Here is a 19,658-nt window from a genome sequence, read left to right on the forward strand (position 1 = left end):
GCATTGATGAAATTTATAGAAGTAATAGAAGTGGAGTGTTAGTGCTACATGTTTCTGACATTTTGTGAAAATACACAGCATGACTCCGTCTGAAAAAACAACCTGGATTGCAAAACTTGTGAGAGATGTGCGACGGTAATTTTGCCAATTTATCACGTTTAACTCCGCCAGAATATATTTTCAAAGTATTGAGTAGTTTCAAAAGTTTCATTCATTTTAATGTCATGCGTTTTTGTAGTTTCTGCATGTGAAGTGTAGCAGTATATACAGTGTCTTTCAAAAAGTTTGCACTATATGGGAATCTTTTTTATTATCCATTTGTCAGAAAAACTTTATTCCTGATAAAATTTGAGCATTGCGGGAAACTTGGATTTGAGTTTGAGAAATTTCGATCAAGAGTAAACTACCCTTATTTTCGACATTTAGAAAAGTTGTTCGAATTTGAAAATAATATTCAGGTTTTAAATCACAGCCACCTACGTAACAAAACAAAAAAAAAAGATTTTTTATAGTTCTATCCTCATACTAACTGACAAGAGTACTAGTGCTACTTACAGATTTGTATTACTTAATTGTTTACCATTAATTGTTTTGGTCAATTATTTCTTGATAGTTATTATGGACATACATACAGAGTGAAATATCAATTTTGCACCAAAATACTAGTAAAAACTTAAATAATTTTCAACAAAACATTGATATACTAGTTCGAATGATATATTGGACTAAATTTCGGATTAAAATATCATTATGGTAATATGAGGGAGGCGCCTAAGGTGTTATGAGATACTAGTTCTCTTTATGTGAATCTGCATCACAACTCACTTTATCTAAATTCAAAAACGAAGTTGATAACAATAAATGATCTGAAGAGGGCTTATGAAAAAATTGATCTTAATATTCTTCTAATAAAATTAAGAGCTCATGGCATTGATGGTGATGTTTATCAATGGTTTTCTGACTATTTATCCCATAGAAAGCAAAGAGTCAGAGTTCAAGATAATATCTCACATGAATTGGATATACATATAGGTGTGCCTCAGAGTAACGTCTTAGGACCTCTGCTTTTTATCTTATACTTGAATGACATAAACTTGTTTATAAATGTTGATTTTATAAATTTATTTGCAGAAGATACACTATCGACATGATACGATACAAGCTTAGATAAATAAAGCTATTGATGATGAATGCCGCATTGAAGGATGTAAATGAGTACCTCATGGCAAATAAATTAAAACTGAATAAAATGAAAACTAAAGGAATGATTATTACAACAAAATATAAATGGAACAACGTTGATTTAAATGAAATAAATCTACAAATAAATAATGAAAACATCGAAATTATGTCATGTATCAAATATCTTGGATTCCAGTTAGATAATTTATTACTTTTTGACAGTCATCTCGATTATGTATGTAAAAAAATATCTAAAAAACTATATTTCTTTGCAAGAATTTCTGGTAATTTTTCCAGTCAGTCTAAAATTATTGTGTACAATGCGATTATCCAACCACATTTTGATTACTGTGCTCCTATTATTTTCTTGTTTAATCTAAATCAAACATATCATCTACAAAAAAAACTTCAAAATCGCGGTATGCGAATTGTTCTAAGAGTGAATAGATTCACTGAAATCGAAATTATGTTATAAACTTTGCGGTGGCTACCAGTTTCTGTCCGGTTGTATTACTCAACTATGACATTTATATATAAAATTCTTAATAACTTATCACCCTCATATTTTTCAGAATTTGTTAGTTTAAATTCAGAAGTGCACAAATATGTCACAAGAAATCATACTAATTTGCATTTATGCAGAATAAATAGGAGAAGTGCGATGAATTCTTTATTTTTCAAAGGTTTTGATGCATACAATAAATTACCAAATGAAATTAAATCTAGTCCATCACTAAGTATTTTTTTTTTAATTATTGAAATCCATCTATGATGCTAGATAGAATAATACTTGGTAAGATAATATTAATAAATATAGTATTTGAATGTTGTTTTCTGCTTTTTATCATTGTATTGAAGCTGCACCAATATTGTAATTTTTAATAGCATACCTATATCGTTATTTTTCAAACTAATTTTTTTTTTTCAATTTTGAACTATATCTACATTTTAAGTTTTTTTTATATATATAATTATTTTCAATTCCTATGTTAGTAATATGTTTTATATAATATTGTGTATTCGGATTATCTATTTTAATAAACATATTCTTCTTCTTGAGACTAGAACCATAAAAAATTGTTTTTTTCTGTTTTGTTACGTAGGTGGATGTGATTTCAAATCTGACTTTTGTTTTCAAATTTAAACAACTTTTCTGAATAAACTTTTTTGATAATGTCGAAAATGACCACTCAAATCTATGTTTCCCACAATGCACCAATTTTTATCAAAAATATAATTTCATTACAGATGGATAATAAAAAAATTTCCCATATGCTGCAAATTTTTTGAAACTCACTGTACATCTGAGTGTGTATACCAATCGATAGAGAATTTTGTACTCTATACAATTAATGTTGTTCATTTTTTGCCAAATTTTTGTTTTTTGTCTCTTTTCAGCTTTTTATTATATGATGTCGTTAGGCGATTTTAGGATTATTTTTCTCTAGGAGTTCAAATTCAACCAAAGCGCTGCCAAACAGACCAAAAATTAACCAGGCATTTGGCAATGATATACTATAACAATTTTCAATTGAAGATAACTCATATACAAATTGAACTGAGAGCTAACGGCAACAATGTTAAATGTTAGAACTAAATTCTTACCGGGGTCATTTTTATTGTCTATGCATCGCCATTGTAAATTATTGAAAAGTAAGATGATTCCATAAAATTTGCCCCTTGTAACAAGATATCTTTTGCATATTGATAGGATGTACGAGCGAATAATTATAATGTTTATTCAAATTCAAATCACAAAAAAAATAACTAAAGTAATACATACAGTTGAATAAACATTGTTGAAACCACAGAAACATCAGAATTTGCTTGTATGTGGTGGAAGGGAGATCCAGATGAAAAAAAAAATGAATACATAATAAATATCAAAATATGAGAATGAATTATATATAAAGGGGATTTGCATATCAAAATAAACTACTTAATATATGAAATTAAAAACACATTAGATAAAATCACAAATATAAGTATAAATATAAAAAGTTGTCAGTTTTGACATATAGGTGAACCAGTTCGTTAAATACTTTGAAACATTGGTAAACTGATCAACACTTCTCAGGTCTATTATATTTGCGTCCTTAAAATGCCATAACTAGTCATTCGGTTTCTTCATTATCAAGCGTCCTCATCTGCATAGGCGTAGTGTGTTCTGTTTCTTGTGAAGGTGACTTTGTTTTGTATTTATTAAATATATTTTATTATATTCATCAAATAGACTGTTATATTTATTAACTTTAAAGTATATGATAGAGTTGGCCGATACTTGTTTGTCAAAATACATTATCATAGATTTTCATCACATTCACACTTAATTGTGAGATAAGTAGTTGACCTAGTCATTAAATTGAGGTATAAATGCTCGTTAAACTCAGGTATAACTGTCATTAATTAGTTAATAGAATATTATTAATTTTTAGGTAGATAGTAATGTTTCAAAAAGTATATAATAATCACAATGTATGTAGAATTCAGTATGTTAGTGAACACGCTTGAAAAAGCTACTGTGCAGCGAAACACGTGTTGCGAATTTGTTAATCTGTTCTAGTGAAAATCTCACAATAAAGTGTTATTCAAAATACATCAACTTTAAAATAGTTTTTGAGGTAAGTAAACAACTGACAAATAGATGAATAATATCATTGAATTTTATTATTTTTATAGTATCAAGGTGGATGCCGTAGCAGGTCCAAGTAATGTACAAAGAAAGCGGAAGTTTATGTCAATACAACAACAACAATACAACTCCGTACTGTGGAAGCTGAAGCCCAGTGTTCATTTTTAACGAGAATATCCGTGTCGACAATTGAACGCATTGTACGTGAAAAAAAGGTGACTGGGATTGTGCAAGCTCCAAAAGTACATTGTCGTAGTAGAAAAAAAAATCAATTAGACGAGTACCAGAAAAATTTTGTACGCTATAAGCGCCAACCCTCGAATCCATTAGGACAAAGGTAATGATCTCATTCCAAAAATGAGCAAAGAGAAGTTGAGGAAAATAATAAAAGAAGATTTAAAATGTATATATGCCAAACGATCCCGTAAATCTGTCTTAATAGGAAGAGAAGATATAGTCTCATGGCGACGGAAATATCTTCGCTCTATTAGAGAAATGCGTTCTGCTCATCAAAAAATTTATTATCTGGACGAAACGTGGGTGAATGCTGGTCACACAGTATCTAAGATCTGGCAAGATACTACTGTAACTAGTTATCGTCAAGCATTTGTGGACGGTTTATCAACAGGGTTACGCGGACCAACGGGTTAAGGGCAACGACTAATTGTCGCCCATATAGGTAGCGAGAGTGGCCTTTTAAACGATAGTGCACTAATTTTTTTATCCCAAAAAACGGGGGATTATCACGAAGACATGGACGCCCAACGCTTTGTAGGATGGTTTGAATCCCTTCTTTCACGAGTCGAGCCAAATTCGGTAATAGTAATGGATAACGCTTCTTATCACAGCCGATTGGTAGAACAACTGCCAAGTATAACCACCAGAAAAGCAGACATGCAGAGTTGGTTAGGACAAAAAGGAATACCATTTTCCGAGGACATGATTAAAGCTGAGCTTATGAGTGTCATTAAACAGCATCATGACAGATATCGCCAGCATGTGATGCCTTCAGCTCGTGCTGAAGGCATCACCATTTTGAGACTTCCTCCTTACCATTGCGAATTAAATCCGATAGAATTAATCTGGGCTCAAATTAAGGGTTACGTAGCTCGTGAAAACATGACATATAAAATTTCTGATGTCCAACGTTTATTAGAACTCGCAATGGAACGGATACGGTAAGAAGATTGGGCTAATGCTGTAGCCCATGTGATCAAGGAAGAAGAGAAAATCTGGGGATTGGACGGGATGGTAGACACTGTTTCCGACCAAATAATAATAGATTTAAGTGTGACTGGGGACTCCTCTTCGGACAAGTCAATGGATTCTGAAACTTCATAAGCAAAACATAGATAATTATTTATTTGCTTTGTAGTTCACTTTTTGAATAAAAGGAACAATTTCTCTGTTTTTTTGAAGTACTGTATTAGGCATAATAAGAAAATGTAAACAGTTGTACCATTGACACCAGGTAGCGCCACCTACTATAACAATTTTTACGTAATTACCTATGTGTTTCAATAAATGAAAATATTATTTTGGTACGCCTCTGCAGAGTTGGTAAGAGGATTATCCGTTGGTCACTTCAAGTGCGACGTTGCTAATGAATCACCTTCAATTGAAAATTGTTATAGTATAGTGTTTTAATGAACGCACCGTTCGACGTTGCTTTGCGAAATTTCGTTCCGGAGATTTTAGCCTCGAAGTGGTCGACCTACAGTAATCCAGGACGAGGATTTGGGGATCCTGGTGGAGACTGACCCATCAAAAACGTTACGTTACATGGCGGAAGAACTGGATGTCACGACGACATCCGGCCACACGTTTCACAACGCCCGTCCGAAAACTAAACGAATTGAGCGTCGAAGTTTTGCCTCACTCACCCTACTCACCAGACCTCTCGCCAACAGATCTCCATTGTTTCAAACACTTCGATATTTTCTTTAGCGGCAGAACCTTCGCCAATCAGGACCAGGCAAAACAAGCCTTCGTCGACTTAATCGACTCTCGAGCACGCAATTTTTATGTTGACAGAATTAATCGACTCGTGTTGAGTTTGAAAAAATGCACTGATTCGAATGGCATTTATTTCGATTACATTGAATAATTATCCACTGAGATTGAAGTGACCTTTTGAATCAACCCAATATTTCACAGTTTCTGAATTATTTTTGAGTTTCATATACTTTTTCAAAACTCTTCACTTCTTTTATATTAACCTTCATTGTTTTACATGGCAAACAGAACAATGCAAAAAATGTAGTTGTTGGGAGGAAACAAATTGTGAAGTTAATAAATTCTTGCTGGAAACGATTGAATGGTAGGCAATACTGATTCATATCATTGACCTATTTTGAAATAACATATTTCAACACCCGTCAAACTTTAAAACAATAGAAATCACCTACATGTTCCAATTATATTTTAACAGCTGTTTATTATTCCAATTGCGAAACGTGATCTTTTCCTTTGTCAACATAGTGTAGGTACTCTCGAGTACCTAGCATTAATAAATATTATTCATATATTCAATCATTTCAATGGTGATTTTCTTGCAACTTGGAAGTTAAAAATATTATAAGTCGTCTTCATATTTCACCAAACTCGTTCTAGTTTGTATACACACATATTAATTTTTTAACATTTGTGTCAAATTTTGCAAGTTATGATAAAATATTTGGGCTAAAATGTTCGTAGGCTAACATGGAAAAAAATTGATAAACTTCAATCAATATAGTTGCTCTCGAGAGCAATACAACGATTATAGCGGTCGAAAAAATTTTCGAAACCATTTTTATAGTACCGTTTATCATTAGCCTTAAATTAGGCCTCATTATCGACAATTACGTCTTCATCGATGATACTTTTTTTTCAGCGCGCATTCCTTAGAGGTCTGAGAACAGGTCGAAGTCCAATTCATGCAATTTCGCCAACGTTTTCTTGCGATTTTGTTCATCAAACGCATCAATACGAGTAACGCTATGTAATAATAGGCACTGTTGATAGTTTTTCCCTTTTCAAGATAGTTGATGAACATTATACCATGCCCACCTCAAAATACTGATATCATAATCTTGCCAGCCGACTGGCACACTTTGCAGTTAGTTCACCACGATCGTTTTGATTCTGGTGTAAATGATGGAGCCATGTTTCATATTGACTCATAAATTCGGGTTTTTTATGGCGGAACATCTTCAAAATATGCTCAGAATCATCAATTCGTTGTTGTTATTGGCCGATGTTTTTGGTGAGCTTGCGCGGCGCCTAAAATTGTTTTGTGGACTTTTTAGATGTTTTGGGGTGTCCAACGCATGCATCATCCTCGGAACTCACCTCGTTTAAACTTATCAAACCACTCCTCAACTGTTGTTCATCCTGGTGCGAAGCCATGGCCTCAACAGTATTTTTTTGCAAAAAGCAATGCTTTATGAACACAAGAAATTCCTTTTCATCCATTTTCTCCAAACTAACAGAAGTCCCTTCACTAAAAATGTTCTTTCCCATAAACTGATAGTCCGACAGCTGTGAAATTTGTACACGTGTCATTTGTGAGTTGAGGTTAAGTTGAAATCATATGGATTCAATACTAATAGCGCCATCTGCGTGTTAGCCTACGAACTATTTAGCCCATCTAGTATACAAATAGGTGTACAAGTATACGTTAAAATATTCAAGTGACGTATTCCTGAGACAGTTTAAAACAAAAGTCTATATGAACTTGTCTCCGGAAATGCTTCGTTTCTGAGATACAGGGTGTTGAATTTTTTTGTTCAAGTTTTGAAAATAAATTTTGCAAAAAATAAGTTATTTGCACGAAATTCGGTACTCAGGGTTTTTTTGACGTGAGGAATCATACTTTTGTATTAATTTTCATGTAATATCTAGAGGCGCTGCGTGCGCTATCATTATTAATTTCAAATTGCGCTTACTTTTGGAGAGATTTTTACAATTTTCTTTATCACTGAGTGAAGTTGCTGAGAAGATAACAAAAACAGATGGAACACAATCATCCTCAATGGTGGATTTCGAAGATTCGAAATAAGATACTCATCTTATTACCTCATCTGCATCACATACAATACAATGTCGTCTGTCTGGCAAAGCTTCTTCTTACAGTTTGCATCTGGAAGTGACTTCTCACCATTACCTACTCATCTTTGAGAAGAGTTTATATTGAACCTAATTTTCTTATTAGTCAGTGGGCTACGCTTGAGGCAGTAAACAAATCTAAAGAAATGAACTTTAAATGTCTCGGATTTACCTACACAGTAGGTTGAATGGACTGACGCTTATCAGAAAACAACTACTTCACTGGCTAATACCATCGAAACGGCGTTGGATTATATATGCAGTTGGTTAGTACCTCGTCCACTAGATGGAGTAACATTTTGTTGTTCGCTCCAAGTTAGGTCGAGGAATGAAATACTCTGGAAGAATTTCGATTTTCAATTTTGGAATATCATTGACTTCAGGTCGATGATGGTCACTATCTTGCACTGACGAGTGGCTAAGGAGCCTGAAACCGGTCTGCAAGTGTGCCCGTTCCAAAATTGAAGGTCGACTCTTTCAGTTGTATTACCAATTGCGTATGCAGGAAATTTTCTGTGAAGATTCCTGCACTGATGCCTGTCGTATATAATCCAACGCCCTTCGTGGTATTAGCCAGTGGAGTAGTTGTTTTCTGATAGGCGTCAGTCAATTATCCCTACTGTGTAGGTATATCCGAGACGGGCTTGAACATTCAAAGTTCATTTCTTTAGATTTGAACCTATCTCTTTTTTCTTCCATCGAAAGTTTTTCACATTTTTTGTATAAGGATGGAGAAATAGAAAGCCATAATTCTTCCTTTCCCAAAAACTAATTATTCCTGAAAATATATCCTTTTCCATGAGATATTGTTGTTAGTCACGTCAATTTTGAACTAACCTCTCAATATTTTTGACAAAATCTTCATGAAACTTCGTAAAATTGCTATAATCTAACACAGTCACTGTAGTGTTTCTCAATAACTGTTTCTCAATAAGTTTCTATGAAAATGTCATACAATTTTTGTTCGCAGGAGATCTTTCCGACCGAATGCCGCGAGAAAAATGCGTAAAAGGGCAGTTTTAAAAAACGGTGACTGCAATATACTCCAATCACGGATCTCAAGACGAAGGCTCAGGTTCCTACAAGACATATTCACAACCCTTGTTGACTCTCAATGGAGATGGACCTTATCAGTGTTCGCTGTAGGATTCTTAGGATCTTGGCTAATATTCGCCCTGATATGGTGGCTTATATCTTTCACACACGGCGATCTTGAAGAAGATCATCTTCCCATGCATCAGGCTAATTCGAACTGGTCTCCATGTATCCTCAATATTCACGGATTCACGTCATGTTTTTTATTTTCGATTGAAACTCAACATACGATAGGTAAGAAAATAGTACCGATAATTGTATTGTATTGTACTTTATTGGTCAGTAATACACGACATAATGCATAAAATATGCATATTGGATGTCACAATAATAATTATACATTTTCACGTCACTGTTTTTTTGGATTCCAAATTTCAAAATTTATAAAATTTATTTACATGTTTGTTAAAATGGGTTCAATAATGTTACACACAGTTTATTGACTAACATTGAGGAAATCTAAATTCAGAGATGTCATAATAGGCAGAGCATTGCAAGTGAGTTTTCAGTTTGGCTTTAAAAATAGCTATTGGAGCTTCTTTGATAAAGTCTGGTAGAGAGTTGAATAATCTGATACCAATAAATTTTTTATTCGTAGATGTTAAGCTGTTATTCGGAATAGCGATATGGGATCTCATTCTAGTCAGATAATTGTGTGAATCTCCATTAAGTGTGTACAAATGCATGCGCGTTTTTACGTAGATTAGTTCATTGTAAATAATTGCTGACAAAAGTGTCAGTATTTTAAACTTAATGAACCATGGTTTACAGCTTTCAGTTTTAGTTATACCGGCCAGAGCTCTAATGGCTCTTTTCTGGATAATAAATATCGACTCAGTGTAGCAAGATTGGCCCCAGTTAATTAGACCGTAAGTCATAATACACTGAAACATTCCATGGTAAGCTGAGATGGCTGCCTCCAAGTTCACTAGCGATTTCATCCGTCTAATTGCAAATATTGCTTTTGATAGCTTGCTTGTTAATTGATCTATATGAAGTTTCCAATTTAAGTTGGGATCAATAATATATCCCAGAAATTTTACGCTGTGATTGGCAGTATGCTTGGTATTGAAAATAAGTGTCTGAGTCTTCCATGTGTTCAAGCTTAGTTCGTTTGCCATGAACCAATCAGTAGCTTGATTGATGATCGATCCAATCATTTCATCAATTCTTGTGGAATTCTTTTCGATTCTGGTTGCGAAGGTAGCATCATCAGCAAACAAGGTTGTTAATGCGTTTATGCTTTTGGGTAGATCATTTATATAGATCAAGAACAATAGCGGTCTCAAAACGCTTCCTTGTGGAACACCTTTGCGTATTATCAGACTCAAACTGCTCTGATTATTACAGTGAACTATTTGGGATCTATTTTGACGATATGAGGTCATCAATTTTATTGCGGAGTCAGAAAATCCATAGAATTTTAACTTGTCAATTAGTATAGTGTGATTGACGGAGGTCAACGAAAACCTCCAGAGAGGGAGTTTAAAAATCTGTTTAAAAATCTGTTTTTCCCTTAATCAGCTATCTTCCCCATACGAATGACAACTCTCAGAAGTTGAGAAACTTGTGCGAGCTAAGGACTAACGAGGTCTTACCTTTTAACGTGTGATTTCTAACACGGTTGCAGAATCATCCCAGCTTCAACCAGATAAATTATCTCGAGAAAAATATCTGGTCGAGGCGGGAATCGAACCCACGACCTTCCAATCGTGAGTCGGACGCACTACTACCGCAGCCAATTCCGCGGCTTCAAACCCATTGGCAACAAACTCAATAAATCTTCTCACTGCTTCAGCTGTAGATTTTCCTTTCCTTAAAACATACTGATGTTCTGAGAAAAAAATGTTCTGCTCAAAATAATTAATTATTCTAAGGTAAATTACTTTCTTAGCTAATTTTGCTGAAATAGATAGGACAGCTACTCCACGGTAATTATTCAGATCTTCCCTGTCCCATGATGTTAGGTACTAAGCCTACGTAAAACTACAAAGTACCATTATTAACACGCTTTTATTAGCTTCAAGTGTATACTTGTCTGTAACCGACTCCTTTGGACTCCATTTTGACTAACTTTAAAAGGACAGAAATATTTGAAAACTTGTACACCCATCAAGAATCGGTGATAATACAATAATTTCATGAGTTAATGCCATTATCCTGATCAGGATCGCCATGATTAATAATTTCCTCACATAGTCTTTGTGTTAGAGCAATTGAGACAACCACACTGTCTGCGCATGCGTATATATTTATATTAAAACAAATGGGCTTGAAATAGCAAGCCAAACTAAAGAAATGGAAAATAAATAATAGTTTAAGAAAACTGAAAAACACGCTTTGATAGCAACACAGATTAAAAAATAAGAAATGATTCGAAACGAATTTAAGGTTGTGTTCAACATCAACATTAAGTCCTATGGCTTGATGTAACTAATGACTTTCAATTAGTCTGAAATCAGAATGAACCTATTTTTTTAAAGCGTGTGGTGCTAAATATCCATTTTTTTAAGACAAAAACACAAGCACTACAGGAAAATCCTTAACGCCCTCTCTGAGCAGTGCCTGTTGCTGAGGTGTGTACAGTTTTCTGGTTCGAAACAGTGTTCCAAGCTTTCAAGAAGCGGCTTTTACAATTCCAGCGACATGATTGTGCCAAAACATATCTATCTGTAGAGTAGGGAAGGTGAGTGTAAGCCCACAGCACTTAGGCCACATGTGACCCATTGAACATCCTCCCGAGGAGTTGTCCTCCTAAGTCATCGTCCATCCTGTCCTTTCTAGGAAGATGGACAGGTCACTAGAAGACATCTCCTTTATATCGGCAGGTGTAGGACAAGACTCGCCGAACACACACTCTCTTATTGAAGATAACTCAGGACACTCGCATAGGACATGCCTGATAGTTTCATCTTTCTGTTTACACATCCTGCATAGAGGTGTGTCCAATAGCCCCATATTAGGGAGGTGTTTCCTTAATTCACAGTGGCCAGTCAGAAATCTTACTGTTAAGCTTAGGTTTTCCTGGTCATCGCCAGATAGTTCTTCGGCGCCAGCTTCCCATGGTCGCCCAGGGTTATCTAGGCAAGACTGCATCATTTGATTCGATCCCATCTGTTTAGGGATTGAGCATGGGTGTGACGTTTGGCTGGTTCCTCACTTGTCGAAGTTATCAGGCCCTAGGTGTCAGGCCCTAAAGAGTCAGCAATGCGATTACCTTTATTCCTGTCGTGCCCTTCAACCCACCCTAGGATAATGTTATTATCTACCGAGGCTTTGGCTAAATCTTGGTGGCACTCTTGTACTAGCCCTGAGGTAATACGTTGTCTGTTCAAGGCTCTAAGGCTTGTCTACTATCAGTGCATATTGTTATGTTTTTGCCAGAAATTTCTTCCCTGGTTATTTTTTTTGTGTCGATTAAGATACCAGCCAGTTCTGTTTGAACCACGCTGGAATTTTTTCCTATTCCCCACTCAATTCTTAGTCTTAGTGATCTGGAGTTCACTCCACATCCTGAGCCTTCTTTGGATTTTGAGCCGTCTGCATATATGCGTATTGTATTTGTAGCATCTGACTCTGTGTTCTGTTTTAATTGTATTTGGTAGGGTTTATTAAACACACACCTGAGTTGAATTGCTGTCTGAAGCAGAGGTTGCGCAGTAAGCACTTCTCGCCATAGGCTCAGCTTCAATCGATCCATTCCTACTCCGAGGTTTACACCAGCCCTGCGCAATCGTAACATGGCTATTAACGCAACCTCCTTAACATACAGGTCCAGAGGGGCAGGCCAGTGCCAAGACATATTAGTGTCCATTTTAACCCTCAACAAACTCATCGAAGCAAAAGGTGGAAGTGTCTGGCCTGACATTATTACATCTGGGTCGGAGACATTTATATTTTTGGAGAAAACTGACGCCTGGGTTTTTGTGACATAGAATTGAACCTGGTTACTTCCAACCCGATTCAAAATTACTTCTAAACTTCCATTAAGATATGCAACTTTCTGCTGCCGGTGAAGATGGGCATCCGCCGCCGATGTTCTTAAATCCAAATAGAATGACGAAACAAGTGTGCTTTCGTCAGCAAAGCAATATATTGTATTCTTGTTTTTTCAATAAGTCATTGATATACAATAGAAAAAGGGTTGGAGACAATATAGATCCCTGGGGAACTTGCAGGGAACGTTCTTTCAGGAAGCTGAAGAGTCATACATAAAAATGATCCAACAAGCCACAGCTGCGAAGTTTGGCCAGCAAACCCTCATGCCATTGTTATAAATACTTAGTTAGGAGCTGTTTGCCAGACTGATGCCATATTTTTCGATAGCAGAAAATAGCCGAACACATAAAAAAATCACTAATCGATTGTACGTAGTCCGCAAAATTTGAACATTGAACACCCAAACCTGATTCCTTCACAACAGTGAAATATTTCCCATCTTTATAATCTAACATCAAGTCAAAATTCTATTCTTCTGCAGGTTATGGTGTACGCACTACGACGGAAGAATGTCCAGAAGCCATTTTCATAATGTGTCTCCAAAGCATAGCCGGAATGATCATCCAGGCCTTTATGGTCGGTATAGTTTTCGCAAAAATGACTAGACCGAAACTGAGAACGCAAACTCTTCAGTTTTCCAAAAACATTTTGGTCTGCCAGCGTGACGGGTACCTCTGCCTCTTGTTCAGAGTGGGCGACATGAGAAAGAGTCACATCATCGGAGCTAGTATCCGCGCTCAGCTCATTCGTGCCAAAAAGACTAAGGAGGGTGAACTCTTGAACACCTTCCAAACGGAACTGTCTCTGAGTGCAGATGGCTGCGATGGAAACTTGTTTTTCATCTGGCCCATGACGATCGTCCACAGGATTGACGAAAATTCGCCATTTTTCTACCTCGGTGCCAGTGATATGATACATGATAAGTTCGAAATAGTAGTTATATTAGAAGGAACAATTGAAAGTACTGGTCAGACCACTCAAGCTAGATCGAGTTATCTTGCAAGTGAAGTGTTGTGGGGACACAGATTCGAACCGGTAGTTTTTTACAATAAAGACAGACAGGGTTATGAAGTGAATTACTCGAAATTCAATAATACTATTGCCATCGATACACCTTTCTGTTCAGGAGCTGACTTAGCGGAATTTTACAGGATACAACAAGCTTCTGGTGAGTATTCTTTCATATTTGCTTTTCTTCTATCGCTAATGAATGATCGATATACCGAATGCAATGCATTTCTGCACGAATTGTTTCAATCATTTCGATTTCTGATATCATCTCATCTTGAATATTCGTGGATTAAATATTCTGTCGATCTTATAAATGATGTCTTCGTAGGGTAAGATGTCATCGCCTCTATTGAATCCAGCAATAAATTCATGGTATAGTTCAAGTAAACGATATAGTGCAACCTACCTTCCAATAACTCCCCTTTATTAGTATAGTTAGGGAGTTAGCTAATTCCGTTTTTCAATTATCATTTCTGGTGGACACAACACTGCAAAAAGGGGGGGGCAAACCGCGGACACGTGTTTCTGGCTATTGGCATCATCAGCGCGGTGCAGTCAAGTGTAAAGATGGGCAACACTTGTTTGCCGAAAGCAAGTAACAACACAAACGCACGGAATCAACAACAGGAGCCAACCGCACATTTGTGGTTCCCGTTAGAAGACCTAGAATTTCTATACTGCATCTAGTGTTGTCCATCTTTACACTTGGCTGCACCGCGCTGATGAAGCCAATAGCCAGAAACACGTGTCCGCGGTTTGCACCCCCTTTTAAAAGTGTTGTGTCCACGAATTGTTTCATTTTTCATTTGTATCATGCACACTCGATAAAATCTCTATTTGTATTTATATCCTGGACCCGGATGTCACACAGGTAGCTATAGCTGCCTACGTGGTCATGTTAGATGTAGCCTAGGAATTCTAGGTCTTCTAACTGGAACCACAAATTGCGGTTGACTCCTGTTGTTGACTCCGTGCATTTGTGTTGTTTCTTGCTTTCGGCAAACAAGTGTTGCCCATCTCTACACTTAGCTGCACCGCGCTGATGCGGCCAATAGCCAGAAACACGTGTCCGCGGTTTGCCCCCCCTTATTGGAGTGCCCCCCTTTTTGTGTCCACGAATTGTTTCATTTTTGATTTGTATCATGCACACTCGATAAAATCTCTATTTATAATAAAAATATATATAATAATATATATGATAAATATTTCATTTATATAGGTGAGTGGGAAATTAGGGATTTGAATAACAAGGTGATAATTGAAAATACTTCTGAATACTAGGTACATATATATACAATCGATCGCTTCAAAAACCCTTCACCAACTTTCTTCGAAATCTTCTGATAATTCTTCTTCCATATTCTCTGTTCCACTATCACTACCGTCATTTGAATCAATAATGAATTTATTTCCACCATTAATATAGAAGTGTCCAATCTCCATATAGTATTTTTCAAATAAAATTACTTTTCTGCCAGTCTTCTTCAGTAATATTATATAATTCTTCTTTAAGTCACTCTATTACCTTCTTATCAAATTTTTGAAACTTATCTTAACGCCTGATGCTTTGTTTCAATTTTCTTCAAATCAACTCGATAGTATTGCAAACACAAAAATAGGGGGGAAGTCTCAGTACGGTGTGTCCATACGTTTCAGCAATGCTCTCAAGGGCATACACTTCTTCAAACGTTTTTGTCTGTAAAATTTCAAGTAGTTGGTTTTTGATATAGTAATCTTTGAAATACAAATTGTTATCCATCAAAAAACTTTGTATTTCATCTTTCCCCGAATTTTCATTGGTAGGAAGCGTTGTCAAGAACTATTACACTATTCGCATCCAAATTTGGGATCAATGTGTTTTCAAACCATTCTTCGAAAATATTAGCTTCCATGTTTTTATGATAGTCAACAATGCAAATCTGAAGTTTTTTTCCACATAATTTCAAAGAATATGGAACCCATATTTTACTTCCTACGCAACTCACAATGATTAGTCGCAATCATTTGTTTGCAGGCATGTTAGGCGTACACATTCTCGAACCATCAATCCACCCTTTTGTAACTGTATCGTGAGTGTCATACCAAGTTTCGTCCAAATAGAAAAATTTGCCACCTATTCATGTCTATATTCAGTTATTTGTTATAAGTATTAATTAGGCAATTCCACTATTCTTCTGCTTTCCATAACTGCTTGACGTTTGTTCATTATTTCAAATCTAAATCCTAGTTTCTTAAACCAATTCTGAAGAGTTTTGTCACAGCAGCTCACGTAATGGTCGGAAGTATTCAATTTCTTCCTTATGATTTCAGTTGGAGGAATCTCATCGCTTTTGTTACAGTCGTAGATATATTGTTTTTTTCAATGATTTCATTAGATAAACATCTAAAAGTTTTGATAATCCTGTATCACTTCGCGTTTTGCGTTCATAAGGTTTGTTTTTGACTATTTCACGCACAGTTGAGAAAGGAATTTCTGTCAAATCTGATGTTGCTTGTGATAGTTTGTTTTCCTTGAAACCAAACTTGAGATGTAGACTCTTCTATACATTGAAACATTCTCTCTGTGTTTCAATACTCAAGTGTATCCGAATCTTATTCACATTGTTGATCATCGCTATTGGAATCACTACACTGGAAAAAGTCTGCGTTGGTATCATACTCGTTATTACTATTAATATTGTCCAAGAACGCCATATTTTAAATAGATAACAACAATTTCAAGTAATTATAACTGCACCAATATCGAATTTCAACTTTCAAATCGCGATCAGTTCCTGAACTGAACACGACGGCGATTACCATCCCCGCATTCCCGATTTCTATTCGTCACTGTTTAAAAAAATCTGTTTTAAAATCTGTTTTTCCGTTAATCAGCTACCGCCCCCATACGAACGACAACTCTCAGAAGTTGAGAAACTTGTGCGAGCTAAGGACTAACGAGGTCTTACCTTTTAACGTGTGATTCCTAACACGGTAACATGACTTCAAATTCAATTGTATAACTCTTCAGCCAATCATATAAAACTCGGTTGGTAAAAATTATCCAATACGAACCGTCAAGTCTATAGTCCACGTGGACTAGTTCGCTGCCGGTTCATTTCTATGTATTGGTTTTCGTGGCCTTTGAGAGTGCCGCCAACTTTAAGAGTGCTCAATATCGTTTACTTCGACTATACCCTGCTGTTTTGGTCGGAATTTACCTATACTGATGAGAGGTAAGATCTCGAAACCGGTCTCGAATAATTTTAGCATGGTCCTGCTGCTAATAAACAGAAAACATCTGCGAGACACCTCTGAGAGGTATCTTGTATAGATGTCTATGGGATATAATCCAATGTCCATCGTGGTATCATCCAGAGAAGTAGTTGTTTGATCGTACTATGTACTCCAAACAGTATACTCCCTATAATGTTATCCCACAAATCTTGGATGATTTTACCTGATATAGAATTTTTGGTGAAACACGTGAACTAAAATTTTAGGATAATATGAAAAGCATATGCAGTAAGAAATCACTTTTGAATTATTGAATTCAATGGTTGAATTCAACCTATTTTCAATGCAGACTAGGTGGAAGTTAAGACATGAAACATTGCCCGAAGGAAATATATTTTGATAAAATAAACTTATTACAATGTGTTAAAACAACGATAAAAATAAAATAAATACAACAATAAAAATTAATTGGCGCTCCGGGGCGACTTCATTGATTCCAGTGGCGCATTTGCTTTTTCAGCTGCAGGAAAACCCGGAAAAACCTGCAGCACCACATCATCTGAAGATTTTGATCTAACAATGTCCTCTCTCTCATAAAACAAAATGTAGGGTGTCTCCAGAGGCTCCAATAAATTCAATGCATCGCCAGAACATTTCGTGACACGACTATCGTCAAACTTAAACCAGTCCGTTTCTTCTTTGACCAAGGCGTAATTATGACCAAATTCAACGCCAGAACCACAGTGAACAATGACTGCATGAATATTATAACAGTGGTCTGCTAGGTTGAAATGTTCATCTATTTCGAACCTTCCAAATAAACTTAATTATAATTTTACAAATGAATGAACATGATTTATTAATTTTATTCATTTTTTCATTTCTAAATTTTGTTTCATGTTGAATATTCTTTTTCAGAATCAGAGGCCAAATACCTCACGGGAGTTTCGTCAGCGAATGGCTTCGCCCAATTTGCGCCGTTGAACCAATATCAACCAATAGAAACACCTTCAGCCAATCCCCTAGTAAACCATTTGGACGTAGAAAACGGTGAAAATTTTTCGACTGAGAAGCAAGCAGAACCGGAAAACAAGAGTGTACCGAAACTGCATTATGACATTCCCGAAGAAAAAGAAGAAGAAGACGTCAATGAGGATCAGCCTTGTTTAGTGAAATACATATAAAATCGTTTCGAATAGAGTGGCAAGTGTTTTGTAAATAATTTATTAATGATGTGATGAAATACATATTTTTATACAAAATTATATATACCATTACCTGTTTTTGTTAAGATCGAATTGTTTGCGGTTATATCGTTAAGGTGAAAACAGATTTATGAGGTGACGATAGTTTTTGAATTTTTTAAAACCTACCCTTTTAGTTCCTACATTTTTGTGCACTAGCTATCTCACGAAAATGCATTCACAATGCCATAGAAAAGATTGTCAATGAGCAGTGGCGTAACTATACCGTTCGAGGCCCGTGGCAAATTCATCGGATGGACCCCCTCCCCCAATATAAAGAAGCTGAACCAACAATAATACTATTTTTTCATTTTATAATACTTATTTATACACTTTTGCTTGGACGTGTACAATAATAAAGCACTACGTTAAGTAGGTACATACAAACTTTATACTTGATTTTCTAATAATTCAATTTAAATTAAAAGTACCTAATTTAAAGTACAGTCAGCGTTTAATTGATATGGACACATAGAGCAGTCAAAATGATTTAGAAAACAAAAAAGCAATTTAATATAGGTACGCAGTTCGAATCATCATATTGTTGTAAGCACACAAGGTGCTCACAACAATATAATGATTAAAATTCCTTCCTTTGGAATTTCTGTTCAGCAAAAGTGGTAATGACATCAGTAGAATTTTCGATGGATAGAATAGCCAAGTTGCTTAACCTATCGTGTCCCATATAATTTCTTAAATAAGTTTTTATCAATTTCAGTTTCGAAAATATTCGCACGGCACTAGCCGTAGTCACAGGAATGGTGAGAAATAATAGAAATGTAGTGCACACTTCAGGAAAGCTTGAATATATAGAATGATTTTTTATTATTAATAAGTCAGCAAGTTCTCTTATAGAAGATGAAGTTTCTATTTCGTGTCTAAAAGTGGATCGAAAACTGAGAACTTCCTTGGAAAACGAGATGGATATATCTTTTTCATGTAGATGGACAAATGCTAAAGCGTTTTCCAATAAATCAGTATCGTTCAAATTTTGCAAAGTGGCAGGTTGCAAGACACTGAAATTGGAAACAATGTCATTCATTCCAAGGAAACGCGATTTCAGTTGATTAATGATTATGTCTAATACACGATAGAATACGTTCACTTCAAACAAGCTTTCAGGATCTTGGAGAGGTTCATCCTCACAAATTTCATCAAAATGGCGTTTCCCTCTCCTCTGACGAGTTTTA

At 35.6% G+C, this 19,658-nt stretch overlaps 1 protein-coding gene across 6 annotated transcripts in view; it reads left to right on the forward strand.

Annotated features, from left to right (window-relative positions):
• LOC111503661 (G protein-activated inward rectifier potassium channel 3) overlaps positions 1–18,486 on the forward strand; it is a 67,296-nt gene extending 48,810 nt beyond the window's left edge. For 5 of the 6 annotated variants that reach the window (XM_074178830.1, XM_074178829.1, XM_074178834.1 and 2 more), the window contains 3 exons: positions 8,874–9,232; positions 13,479–14,165; positions 18,143–18,486. In XM_074178830.1, the coding sequence (XP_074034931.1) occupies positions 8,874–9,232; positions 13,479–14,165; positions 18,143–18,408 (1,312 nt within the window). In that variant the 3' untranslated portion in view covers positions 18,409–18,486. Of the gene's footprint in view, positions 1–19; positions 136–8,873; positions 9,233–13,478; positions 14,166–18,142 lie in introns of those variants that run through there. The other variant, XM_074178832.1, reaches the window with a different exon arrangement.
• Positions 18,487–19,658: the final 1,172 nt, after the last annotated feature.

Source organism: Leptinotarsa decemlineata, unplaced genomic scaffold (assembly GCF_025532065.1).
Source record: "Leptinotarsa decemlineata unplaced genomic scaffold, Ldec_3_MD MMD2_tig00004307_RagTag_RagTag, whole genome shotgun sequence".
NCBI lineage: Eukaryota > Metazoa > Arthropoda > Insecta > Coleoptera > Chrysomelidae > Leptinotarsa > Leptinotarsa decemlineata.